Source organism: Halichoerus grypus, chromosome 11 (assembly GCF_964656455.1).
Source record: "Halichoerus grypus chromosome 11, mHalGry1.hap1.1, whole genome shotgun sequence".
NCBI classification, from domain to species: Eukaryota; Metazoa; Chordata; class Mammalia; order Carnivora; family Phocidae; genus Halichoerus; species Halichoerus grypus.
Window position 1 is genome coordinate 41,430,823 of NC_135722.1, and position 14,033 is coordinate 41,444,855.

General features: G+C 42.9%; 1 protein-coding gene across 1 annotated transcript in view; it reads right to left on the minus strand.

Annotated features, from left to right (window-relative positions):
• The window catches only part of INSC (INSC spindle orientation adaptor protein), a 120,416-nt gene that overhangs the window by 51,109 nt on the left and 55,274 nt on the right, over window positions 1–14,033 (minus strand). Inside the window, exon 6 of the mRNA XM_036098629.2 lies at window positions 12,953–13,076. Coding sequence (XP_035954522.2) covers window positions 12,953–13,076 — 124 coding nt within the window. The remainder of the gene's footprint in view (window positions 1–12,952; window positions 13,077–14,033) is intronic.

Consider the following 14,033-nt stretch of genomic DNA (forward strand, 5'->3'; position numbering starts at 1 on the left):
GGCTGGGTAATGGGTTCAGCGGTTGAGTCAAGAGAAGTAGTCTACAGTAGCTTACAGCTCAGAGGACATTTGTATCGTGTATACAGCCAGGCCAAAATAGCAACCCTGGGAACCCTATCAAAGAGTGGGTAACTCGGGAATGTCGGACTGCTCAAGGCTGAGGGAGCTAAGAATCGTGGTGAGACGGAAGGCTGGAAATGACTGAACGTAGGACCCAGGGAGAACCAGGAAGAAAAGCAAATGGAAAATTCATCAACAAATGAGACATAAAGATTAGTTTAGCTTATTTCTGGGAAAAAGCTTTTTCACATATCTTGAAACTACTTCATAATCAGCCATTTGCTTTGAAGCATATGATTCATTGATTATAAATGATTCCTACCTGCTAATTAATTCTAGCTGCTTGAGTTTCTCCTGGGAGATGTGGAGATAGTGATTCAGAAGAATCGCCTTGGGGGGCTTCATGCGAGAAAGTAACACCTCCAGAGCCGCTGCTCTGGGCAACTACTCGTGCAGTTTCAGTTGCTATGTTATTTTAAAATATCAAAATGGATTTTTTTTTTTATTAAACCTAGCGTTATGGAAAAAAAAAAAAAACACTTAAAAGGAAATGAGGAGATCTGAGTCCTAGTGCCAGTTTGCCTTTTTTAACACATTATGTTGATGAGGAAGTGTGTCTGAGGTTGAATGCAGGGACTCTGGAGCCAAACTGCCCCGGTGCAAATCCTGGCTTTGCCATTCTGCCCATGTGCCCCAGAGCAAGTAAATTAACCTTTCTATACTGCAGTTTCCTTATGTATGAAATGAGGGGGAAATAACAATGTCTCTCTCTTATGGTGGCTGTACCCATTTCTTAAGGTAGCCAATATATAGCCCATGTGTGTGTGTGTGTGTGTGTGTGTGTGTGTGTATGAAGGACTTTTTATATAACATATATATTAATTATATATATTATAAAATATATGTATTTTATATATATATAGGACTTTTTATATAGGACGATATATATAGGACTTCTAAAGGCTCTTGGTACATGGAAACAAAATAAAATTGTTAGCAGTTATTATTTTGTGATCTTGGGCAATACACACCCTAGGCCTCAGTTTCCCCTTCTGTAAAATGATTAAAATTAAGTGGGTTTAAGGCTCCAGGTAAATGACTCTCCTTCTCTCTTCTTTATTGAAACTCCTAGAATTCTTCACACACACGATATGCTAATCCTCTATGTAAAGCAGTCTAAGTACGTATTTAATAAAACTACATTAAATGTAAAAATTATTCCCTAGGATTTGATAGATGCCTCTTGTAAGAGATTCGACAAAAGGTAAAATTAATAACCAAGATTTGTCACTGCAAATCTCTGTAATGAACACACTTCTTAGAATCCTCCCCCAGCATACCGTAAGCAGTTACGTAAGTGCTAATAATGCTCACATGAAAATGCCTATTTCATATATTGGGGTCCTGTACCTAAATCATAATTACTCAGTGTTCTTGATTAGTGTTTGCACTTCAAGCAAATTAGCATGACGTTAAACAATTCAATCCAATGTCTTTTGCAATCATCTGCTAACATTAGACAATTTATGCCTGAGAATAATTTCTTGCTAATGCCTATACACACATACACCGTAATTATACCTCAGATCATCTCGGTGAATCAGCTCTCTGACAATGAAAAGTAATCATCCTTTTCACAAAGATAAATTTGGAAAAATATGAGATCAAAGGCTCCACTGAAATCGTCAAGGCCCTAAGCATCACAGTATGTCAGACCAGAAGGGCCCTCAACAGTCTTGTCCAACCCTCACTTCATACTTCAGGAAACTGAGATGCAGAAATCTGACCAAGGTCACGCACGTGATATGTGGTGGAGTTAGTTGGACCTTAACTCCTGTGAATCCGACTTCCTGTTTTCCAAAGTCAGTGAGTCCATCTCCCTCAAAGTCAGCAGAACCTCACCTGGACCAGCAAAGATAGAAGTCTCAAGACATGGAGAATATCCAGCCTCATTAGCAGCTCTCACCAAACTGGAGAGGGGCTCTCATTAGGGATCCTACACATGACAGTCTCCCATTAGCATCTACAGCCCCATTAGCATCTACAGCCCTCTGCCCTGTGGTAGCCAGAGCTCCTGCTGCCAGGGGCAGTGTTGACAGAGAGCCCCCAGCTACTGCCCCTCTGGATCTACCCCTGTGTCCTTATTGAGGCCATAGCTCCCTGAGCCACTCCCAGCTGTGACTGATCACAGCAGGGACACTACTGCAGCCCATGGCTGGTGGGGGAGACTCCTCTAACAGGTGACTTTGGTCTGAAAATTCCATGTCTCTTCCTACTCAAGTCCTCCTCCCCCTTTTATTTCTGTTTTCAGACCTGCACCGTGGTTTTCCATGTCTGCCCCTGCTACCCCCACCCCTTATCATTGACAGGCATTTATCCCATCCTATCTTGGTGTCAGCTTCAAACTACTACAGTCTCTAAAATCAAGATTTGTCAGGCAATCAAGGAGGAACTGAAGAAGTGTCAAAAATATGCTTCACCCTGTATCGTGAGAAGAGTGGTGGAAAAGAGACAAAATAAAGGAACAAAGATTGATGAAGCTGAGTGACAGAAATATTGTTTTAAAGACAGAGTAGGCAGAGAGGAAACAAACAAACAAGCAAAAAAAACCAGAATCTTAAAGACCAGGAGAAAGGAATAGAGAAGAGTTAGGGAGACGCACACAATCTAGCTGCTCTAAATAAGGAATCCGTAAAGGAAAAAATATTTTTAATTGTCTCTCAGTCAGAAAGAGCGACTGTAGCCCAGTGAAATTGATCAGGAGAGGTAAAGTTTCACATATCAACCTGGAATGAGTTCCTCAGAGGCAGCCAGGAAAATATTGTGAAGGCTCTGGCTAAAGTTTCAGATAGAGAATCCATAGCTGGGCATAGTTAGGGCAGCCCGGCCACGCAAAGGGATTACATAAATGTGGGCTGATGTGACAGGGTGTGGCAGATTAAACATGGCCACACATTCTTCACTACTCCTCCCATAGGCAGGTGGGCTCTGGTACCCCCTGCCGCCACCACCTTTTAAATCTGGACTGGCCTCAACGACTTGCTTGACCAATAAAAGCCAGCAGTTGGTAGAAGTAATGTTCCAGGACCTCCAAGGCTAGGTCACGAGAAACCTTCAAGCTGCCCCCCAGGTTTCTTGGAACATTCTTTTCAGAGTCCTGAGTTACCATGTAAGAAGTTTGGGAACTCTGAGACTGTCATGTGTAGGATCCCTGATCAATGCTCTCAGCTTTCCAGCCATCCCCTCCAAGGCACTACACATGTGATGAAGCTTTCTAAGACTCTCGGAACCATCTGCTGGCTGAATAACACCAAGGGACCTCTGCTGATGCCACGTGGAACGGAAGAATCACTCAGCCAGGCTCTGCCCACATTCCTGATCCTTCAGATAAGATGGAATAAAAATGGTTGTTATGCACTAACAGAGTTCTGGAAAACAGAAGACTACAGAGAACAGCATGAGATATCTAAAGGATTGCTAGATAAATTTCTAGGTGAAAGGTTTTGAAAATGAGTACACAATATTGCCTGTGTCCTCAGAGAATGTATTGGAGAAATGCATGAATCAGGCCTCTGAGGAAAGGCACAGAAAGACTGGACATACTAAAGAGGAGACAGACAAAATCATAACTGAATCCAGGCTTGGATTACCTATTGTCCTGATGGGAAAATATCTCCTGGATTGGAATATCCAATTTAGGGAGGCAAATGTTGATAAGATCTCTTAGAATTGGAGGTTTGGGGCAAACACAGACCTTAATTGATTTCATGTCTCTCAATAAGGCAAATTCCAACATCTATTAGAGTTTTGGTTTTTTTTAAACAAAAGAATGTGTCAGAAAGGAAGGAGAAGTCAAGGTGGTAAAGCTCAAATCCAGCAATTAGTGCTCATTCTATGAGTTAGATAAGGAAAGAGACCAACATGAGAAGCAGGGTAAACTGTCAGAAATTCAGCAGTCTCCCTGAAAGGAGGCGGGGATTAACAGAAGGAAAGAGAATCCTGGAAGCATAGTTCATTAATGCAAAATAAAAAAGATGTAGCAGAAAGAAATGCTACTCAAGGTTAACATACTCAAAACGTATGGACAGACTGTGTTCTGAGAAGCACATGGCAGAAGGGCTTGTCCTCACAAGGCTAAAAAGGTCCAGACTCCAGGAGCATCACAGGAAACCCTCCTTAGAAGACAGAGGTCTTAAGGCCTAAGCGATTCTCCGGAAAGAGGTGGGGACAATAGCCTTCATGATTTAGAACTAGAGTGTCTGTGTATCCTAATGCAGTTTTTTATTTTCTTATTTAGCCCTAAAGGAATTTTAAAAAACATAAGACCCCTTGCACATTTTTTTTAAAGATTTTATTTGACAGAGAGACAGACAGCGAGAGAGGGAACACAGGCAGAGGGAGTGGGAGAGGGAGAAGCAGGCTTTCCGCTGAGCACGGAGCCCGATGTGGGGTTCGATCCCAGGACCCTGGGATCATGACCTGAGCCAAAGGCAGACGCTTAACGACTGAGCCACCCAGACGCACCACCCCGCCCCCGCACATTTTTAATTTGACAGGTAAAATTTTTCATCATAAGTTTCAAGAACAAAGTTGGAAAGGATATAATTTCCAGCAGATTGTAGATATCGACATAAAATAAGACCATTACATCACTGTTTTAGATGCGTTCAGTGGAATTTAAATACCAAAACAACTTGATGCCCTCATCATCCCCTTAAAAATGTATGAATAATCTCTTTTTTTTAACACTGTGAGCATTTTGCATCTTTTCTTTTCATCCTTAGTGTTCCCAATCCAATCCCTCCTCAGAATTTTATCTTAATGTAATACATTTAAGTTTCAAAGTGTTTTATGGACCACCCTTGTCATATTTATCACTGACATTTGAAATTTCATTTTATTTCCTGTGACTATCAGGCTCTAAGTGCTTAAAAATACTCTCTTCTTGGGGCGCCTGGGTGGCTCAGTCAGTTGAGCATCCAACTCTTGGTTTCGGCTTAGGTCATGATCTCAAGAGTCATCGGATCGAGAACCACATCGAGCCCCCGCGTAAGGCTTGGCACTCAGAGCAGAGTCTGCTTGAGATTCTCTCTCTCCCTCTCCATCTGCCCCTCCCCCTGTTTGCACTCAAAATAAATAAATAAATAAATAAAATCTTTTAAAAAATACTCTCTTCTTGGTTGAGTTACTGTTACAATTATTATCAGTACAATTGGTCAAAACAACATAAATTACAAATTTTGATTAATAATTACAAATTATAAAAATTAAAATGTTATAAATATATGTCTTAATGAGATAAATGGGGCTTTGTATCCTTTTTAGGCTTTCTCATTAATTAATGTATACATGATTGAATATTGACTTAATGCTATATTTTTAGATGTAAACCCTGAAAAATCTTGTTCCCATAAATCCATAGAGAGGGATGGGAAGAGTTTATATAGCCAAGTTGCTCAACCCTTTGAGCACATTCTGAGTTATGCAATCACATGGTGAGCCATCATCAAACACCATTTTTAATGATCTGCCAGTTGATAACTCCTCTAAATTGGTAAAAGCAAAGAATTGGAAACCACTTGACTTGCAAAAGCATTTGTTACCCAATCATTAGAGTTGTTCATTCACTATCTCAATTTCTGGGAAGAATTCCAAAAGTACTTTACCAAGACTTTTCAAATAATTATTAATTATACCCATTGCTCTTTCAGTTGGAGCACCTTGGGTTATCCAAATTATTCGGAAAGGATTAGGAAAATCAAAATATTATTACTTTCATTGCCAATACAATTTTTAATAAAATATTTGTGTTTGTTTCAAATATGTTTTATCAAAACTTTGAAGCTACAGCTTTTGCTTATTTAATTTATGGAAAACGCCCACCCTATAACCTAATTGGCAGACAGTTCTTTCAGCCAAGCCAATCAGCCAAGACAACTTTTTCTCAATATAGAACTGACTTCATTTTTAATTACAAAGTGTTTTGATATGTTTCAAGAAATGCTAAAACAACACTGACAAATAATTATAGAAATCATTCTCCAAGGGAAAATGCTAAAAACTGTTAATATTAAAATAATGTAGAGCTGAAATAAAATTTGGTTTATTTGTATATGTTATAAAGCCAAGATAAAAACAATTTATTAAACTTTTAATAATGCAAGGCAATATGTAGCTAACATTGTAAATTACTTATAAATCTAGGAATGTAATAAAAAGGCATTGTATTTTTTCAGTAAATAGGTGGGTATATGTATTGAAATTTTGTGTTCATTTTAGGAATAATTAAAATTTCAGAATAAAAATATTAGAAATTGGGGCACCTGGGTGGCTCAGTAGGTTAAGCATCTGACTCTTGGTTTCAGCTCAGATCATGATCTCAGGGTTGTGGGATCAAGCCCCATGTCGGGCTCCATGCTGGACACGGAGCCTGCTTAAGATTCTCTCTCCCGGGTGCCTGGGTGGCTCAGATGGTTAAGCATCTGCCTTTGGCTCAGGTCATGATCCCAGGGTCCTGGGATCGAGTGCCGCCTCGGGCTCCCTGCTCCTTGGGAGCCTTCTTCTCTCTCTCTCTCTCTCTGTCTCTCATGAATAAATAAATAAAATCTTAAAAAAAAAAAAAAAAAGATTTTCTCTCCCTCTGACCCTCTTCCCACTTGTGTGTGTGCATTTTCTCTCTCTCTCAAATAAATAAATAAATAAATATTAGAAATCATTTGATTATTTTAGTAGCTCAAATGATCAAACTTTCCTACATATTTAAAGAAGGAAAAAGGGGGGCGCCTGGGTGGCTCAGTCGTTAAGCGTCTGCCTTCGGCTCAGGTCATGGTCCCAGGGTCCTGGGATCGAGCCCCGCATCGGGCTCCCTGCTCAGCGGGAGGCCTGCTTCTCCTTCTCCCACTCCTCCTGCTTGTGTTCCCTCTCTCACTGTGTCTCTCTCTGTCAAATAAATAAATAAAATCTTTAAAAAAATAAAAAATAAAAAAAAAATAAAGAAGGAAAAAGGTATTTACTGCTTAAATCTAATTAGTCCAGCTGCTAGCAATTAATTTTATCTTTTGCTAACAAGAAGTAGAAATTAGTATAAATATTTCACAAAATATGTTGACAAAATAAGCTTTAACTGCTTTCTTAAATAATGCGCACCATATCTGAAAAAAAATCATGTAAAACTTGCATCTGTGGATTTTATCCAATATACCTTGAAAAACTTAGTCATTCTCGAAAGTATTCCAGCACTTAAAAGAATCGGTATCATTAACCTTTAGAATCTTTGGCTCTTCAAAGATGTTCTCCTTTCCAATGAATGACATATCCTAGGGTTGAGTATGAGATATAGTTGAAAGGAATTGCTTGCATTTAAATTTGTGCCCCCAAAAGCCATTTTGAGTACTTGATGTGTCCAACCAGTTCTCTCTTTGCTTTGTCTAACAAGAAGTAGGCACTCAAGAGCCTTGCACAATCTGGGAGTAAATAGAGATAGAAGGGAGATGATAAATTGAAAACTTTCAAAACCACCCCTCTTACACACACACACTACCATTCTACCATATATCTCCACACTGGGCAAAACATAATTTCTAATGCCTTTCTCAACAGAAATATGTAAGAAAAAGCACAGAAATAATTCATGGAGTCCTATGGGTTTATGGTTCAGGAATGAAGGCTTCTTCTTTGATCTCCCCAATCCTACTGCCACTCCAAGGTTTTACACAGCAGGGCAATGCGCTCTAAGATTTGGGATGGGTGGGAGTACGTCCTTCTTTTGGAAAGTAATAGAAGGGATGTTAGAAACTGCGTATTATTGGGAGGATCATTTTGGGAAAAAAACAAAAATTGAAGATCTGGAGATAGATTTCCTTAAAAGTATATATGCTTGCATTTCTTCTAGAAAATCTTTGGGAACCTGGAGAATGCGATGCCTTTGAAGTGGTTTGAAGACTTCTAGCCAAAGGCACTTCAAGCAGCCCAAATCAATGCAGCCTGGGGTGGCAGAAACAAAGTGTTTAGAGGGGAGCTAGAAATTAAGAAATGTTGAAAATGCTGGATGGGAAAGTATGCAAACCAAGCAAGTCATTGGGAAGAGATTATAAATGCTTGACTTTGCAGGAAGAAGTAAACATATCAAATGCCCTTCTATGAAGAAGGAGACATTTTTCTCCCATATGTAGTAAACATGGTGCCGCAGTTAACCTATGGTGGATGCTTTTCCCCAGTGAATGAATTTCCACAAAGCCTTGTGGATGATGGACAATTGAAATAAACTGATCTCCTACCACAGATGCCATCAAGGTGGTGCCTGCCTGTTCCCAACCCTCTGTTGCTCCATTGCAGGTAAGGATGTGTTAAGGCCTTCGGCAACCCTAAGATAAAGTCCTAGCATGAAATGTTGCCTGGAATTCCTGCCTTAGGGGCTGAGGATTGGTCTGTTTTAACTCTCTGTGAGTGCAGGGGTCGTGCTGTGATACTATTGTGTATCCAAGGTACTAACTAGTTCAAGCATGGTTGGGAAAGCCCAGTACAAATTGAGCCTGGAAGGAACCCCTCCCACTGCTGGAGAGACAGCCCCGACTACAGCTTCCCAAGGAAACATGACCACACACACACTGGGATGAGACCCTTCTGGCTAAGATGAGCACAATAAGAAAATGGAAGAGAATTATATTAACGTTAAGTATTTGGGACTTTGAATTATTCCTATAGGTAAAGGGATGCAGGGTTTTTTGGTTTTTTGTTTTTTTTCTCTTTAACTTTATTTTCTCTCCAAGAACTTTACAATGAGGCACACTATTTCTAAATTTTGGACATCTTTCTATTTCTCATCTGGCAAGCACAGATTATCTTCATGTTACAAGTTAGTTGCCTTGCAGCCTCTGATTACCTATATTGGACAACAGCTGAGCAAAATCTGAGAGTGGGAAATAGGACAGGAAAGCAAATTTTGAGCTTTAGTTACAAAACCTCCTTAGAGCTAACTTAATGGATGTAATATCATGAGTCATTTTCAAGCCTTCTGGGAGCAGAGTCTAAATTTCCTACTGTGATTCCAGAAGGATCTACAAAGAAGTAGGGGTTGTTATTTGGAGGAATGGCTTCATGAAGGTGGGAAATATCTTCCCCACTGGTGACTGACCTCCTCCCCTGAGGGGCTCAGCCACACTCCTGCCTGACCACAGCCCAATGGATAAGGCCAATAAGACAATTTAGGACAGGAAGTGTCGACTACTAAGGGGCAGTACTTGGTCCCCACTACTCCTGTTCCCTAGGTAGGGATTTCAGCAACACACCTCTGCTAGCTTCACTCCCTACCTTTCTATGTCACCCTACCGAGAAGGTAGGGATGAGTTTGTGAGTTTGGAAGGAAGGAACTGAGTATGTTCAGCTTAGCACCTGTCTCTCTTCTCTTAGGAAGCGTCCCTCTGGTCTGAGCTCTGTCACAAGATAGGTGCTTGTCCCTCAGGTGAGGCCTGAGGCTGACCAGCTGTGCCTAGGACAGGAAGGGGAAATTTAGCTGTGAGATAAAGTTTTAACTAGTTCATTTAGCCACAGAGCCAAAGATGCATTCCCTAATCAGTTTTATTAGACTAAAGATGCTATTTTAAACTAAAATCAAAAGTAATAGATGGAATAAAAGGATAAATTAATATAACAACTACCCACATGAAGCTGAGTCAAGGACTCAAAGGTACAGGTGAGAGCCAATTTGTTCAATAGAGAGTCCCCTGAAGGTCATTTTTGAGTAAATCAATTTTTATAAGTTAAGTCTTCTCTTACCTCCCACATAGCTAATCCTTTATTCCCAGATAGATTAATCATCAATGTTCATTAATTTCCTATTGGTGGCTCCTGACATTTAAACTTTAAATTTTTCCATACCCGCCAAGTAGTTAAATTATCTTAATACACGATTCATTAGGTGACCAGGGGGCTCTTTTAGCAAAGCGTGCTGTGAGCTTCTCTTAAGGCAGAGCAAGTCTCGAGTGAAGAAAGCAGCTGACACAGTTAGAAGATGGGTTACTCATGGGTTGTCTCATTTAATCCTAACGACAACCCACTGCAGAGGTGAGGACAGGAAGTAACTGGCCCAAGTCTGCATATCCAGTAAGTAGAACTGGTGGGATATGAACCCTGATATGCATTCAAACTCCACGCTCAGTCCCCTACCCCACCACTCCCATGTCCATAGAATGCCATACTACCAAGACTGGAAGAGACCTTGCAACTCACTCATCTCCTGCCAATGTCCTCTGGGCCTGGGTTGGCCAGCTCAGGGATGGGGACTTCTGAACATGGCCCCCTGCAGGGCAGCCCTGTTGTTAGCCCTAACCCATAGAATGTCCTCTAGATTTGGCTGCTGGCCTGAGCTCCTTCTTCCCTTCAGGGTCCCCAAACACAGAATGCTGGAGGTGGCAGAGTGTCCATCCTTGGACGAAACATCCTCTGCTCCTCCACCTATTGCCCATAGACCTTGATCTTCAGCCTCTCCCTCACCCTTTCGGGAGCCTCCTCGGAGCACAGCCATTGCCAGTGATGCATCTGGGGTCTAGAACTGGACATGACATTCCAAGATGGAGCACAGCAGTGCAGGGTAGTGCTAGATTGTCGCTGCCCTCATCGTAAGCATTGTTCTATCATGGATTATTTTTGTGCGTGGTGGGGATAGGGGTGGGGAGGTGGCAAGAGCATTCTTCCTCTGCTCAAGAGCCTCCTGAGTGCAAAAAAAGTTTTGACCAAATTGCATTTCCTGAAATGCCAGCATCCCAGAATAAGTGATCAGGTGCTTTAAGAATAAAAAAGATTTGCTGTGACTCTGTAAGTTTGGAACATACTGCTTAATATTCATTCATTAATAAGTCTTTATTGAGTGCCTACTGTAGGAGAGGTACTATCCTGGTCACTAGATATATATACCCATGAACAAAACAAACCCAAATCCCTGTCTATGGAAGCTACAGATCAGATGAGAAATACTATGAATGTGTGAAGACCTTTTAGAAGACTCTCAATGCAGAAGAGCACATCATAGGAAAAATTCCGATGCAAGGACATAGGCTTAAGTCCCTTTACATCAGGATACCTCAAATATGGGATCCTCATATAATTATTAACATCCTATAGAACGTACTGGGTCACCAGCTTAAGAAACACATGCTTACAACGCTGAACACAGATCACCTTGCCTTCAGCCAATGTATCTCCTTATGTCTGGTCAGACCCAGGGATGGGCAGGATTTAGCCAGGCAAGCAGAAGGACCAGATCAGGAATTCCACTGTGAATAAGATCAGGATGAGGGAAAAACCAGAATGGGCCCAGCAACCCCAAGAAACCAGCTACATAGCCCACAAGGTCCAGGCAGGCTCCAGGCAGAGCCCAGGGAGCTTTCCCCAGGGTTCTGACCCAGACCATGGAAACGACACCCTACCCCATTGCCTCCTGGTAGATTGACTACTTCCAAACCCGCTGGCTTCTGTTTATGATCCAACATTACTTTTCAAGTTTAGCCCTTTTCATTGAACCTGATACTTCCAGGCAAAAGGGCGCAAAAGTCGCATAAAAAGCATCAGCTGGCACCCGTACCCCTGCTCAAAAATACCTCCAGTCTCCCCTTCCTCTCATGACTATCTTCAATACCCCTGCTCTTCACTCCCTTGGCTTTTCCATCCACTTCAGCCCCATGTTCCACAGGGACCCTCTGGGACTCGAGAGCTCAGTCTGGGACACCAGCCCCAGCTGGAGCCACCACCCACCCGACACGCATCGGTCAGCATCTGCACATCAACTCCAAGGCCAGCCCCAGCAGCCCAGCCCTTGGCCCTTCCTTCCCCTCATCCCAGGCTCCTGGGACAGAGCGGTCTCTTGCAGATCTCCGGGGGCGGGGGGGTGTGCAGGGTGAGAAAGCATGGGGCCAGCTGCACTGACCAGCAGGTGAGCCAGGTCAGAAGAGCCTGCGCCCTGTGCAAAATGAGCCAGACACACAGGAAGGAGAAAAAAGGAAAACTCTGGGCTCCCTGGAAAGGCTGAGTCTGGAGAGAAGCTGATAGGGGAAGGGACTTGCTATTCGTGGAAGGTTTTTATTTGGTGGTGGGAAAAGAATGGCAAAAATGTAACACAATATTTCTGTAACTATAAATAACATGTAAATACCTTTCATAATGAAAACCTTATGGAATCTGCTTTTCTGGGAGGCTCTTAAAATAGGAAAAAGCAACGGAGGGAAATAACATATATTTAACCCACACTATGTTGTTTGCTTAATCCTCTCACTTTTCTTCTGGGGAAGGTTTTCACTTTGTAGATGAAGAAAATGAGGCCTTTGAGACGTTAAGGCACTTGATCAAGGTCTCACAGTGAGCCATAGTTTGAAAGTAGATCTATCTGGTTCTAAAGCCCTCGTTCTTTCTAGAATCAGGCACGAGCCTGCTTAGAGGCGGGGGCTGGACTATATGACCTTTCTAGATTCTTTTCTATTGCCGGATTTCTGGAATTGGCTTGTTCCCCACAGCTGCCTCAAGTCTTTCAGGACAATACGGATCCATTGTGTGTACTATGGACAATAACTACAGAGATTTAAGGTGTCAGGGACAATGCTGAAAGTACAGTTGGGAAATGCCAGCTTCTGCCACGGCCTCGCTGTGTGACCTTAGGTAAGTCTCTTCCCTCTCTCGGCTCCAGTTCTCACATCTGGAAAATGCAGATTTGGGCTAACTCAGGAAGCCTCGAGCTCTAATAATCCTGTTTGCTAGGTGCTGGGGTTCATTTTGGTAGCCTGAGGAGGGTGTCCCCCGAGAAAGGCACATCAGAGCTTCCCCCAGCCTGGCCGCATGCCTCTGCCCCACTCCCACCCCAGGAGTCCACGCAAGTGCCCCTGTTGGCAGCCCAGCCCACACCGACCTGCACCTCCCGGGTCAGGGCCAGCTCCAGCAGCTGGCCAAAGTGCTGGCCCAGCGTGCTCAAGGTCTCACTCACACAGGCCTTCATCGACTTCAGGACATGCTCATTCTCAACCTGGAGGCACCTGGGGAAAAGAAATCATGGCATGGGCCACGGGGACGAGCAGGTATTCAGCCCAGAGCCATTGCAGGGGCCAGATCTGGGCCTGCCGCAGGCCTGCGGGTGTGCGAGGAGCCTAGGGAGATGTCATCAGCTCCAGGGGAGTCAGAGATGGAATATTCCATAACCGGCTCATCCTCTGGCCTCCTAGTGTTCAGAGAAGTGCTGGCCAAAATGGGAGCTAAAAGTCCAGGTCACTAGGAAGAAAGTCCGAAAGAAAGTGGTCAAATCCATACCTCCGGGCTTCTAGATGAGAGAATCCGCCGTCATTGCACCAGGGTCTAGGGATGGGGTGTGGGAGCTGCGGGGCTAGGGCGGGGGGAGGGGGAGTGCTGGTGTTGCCAGGTAGGCTGGTACTCACATGCAAGATGTATGGTAATAGTCATGACCCTTGAAGAAATGGCTGTTTACAATGGCTGTCTACAGAAAGGAGCCTTAAAAATTTTCTCCCCAGGTAGGAAAAACAGGGGGTGGGTCAGGTTTAAATTTACCCCTAGGGCCTGAGAATGTTCCACTGGAAGGCCAAAGACCCCATGGGGGTCCTAGGGGGTGCCAAGTCCCATGTTTCTCTTACAGGGCATGGGGGCTAGAAAGAGTAAGGGAGAGTGTTAACATCCACCTGGGTGTGAATACATGTGAGGATGAGTGTCTATACGTGTCTAAGTGTAAACATATGTATGTTTACGGTGTGAGATACAGAGAAGAGAGTGTGAGTGTATTTCTGTGAATATATGAGTGTGTGTTTATATATCTATGTAGGGGCAAGTGTGTCTGTGAAATCCCTGTCTATGTGTCTGTGAGTGTTGGGTGTGAGTGTCTGCTTTCACCTTGCCTTGACTTTAGGGATCAGGGGAGAGGGGGGGCTTCCCAAAGCTACAGGAAACCTTTTCTTTTTTATTAACCCTCAATAATCCTCTTTTTT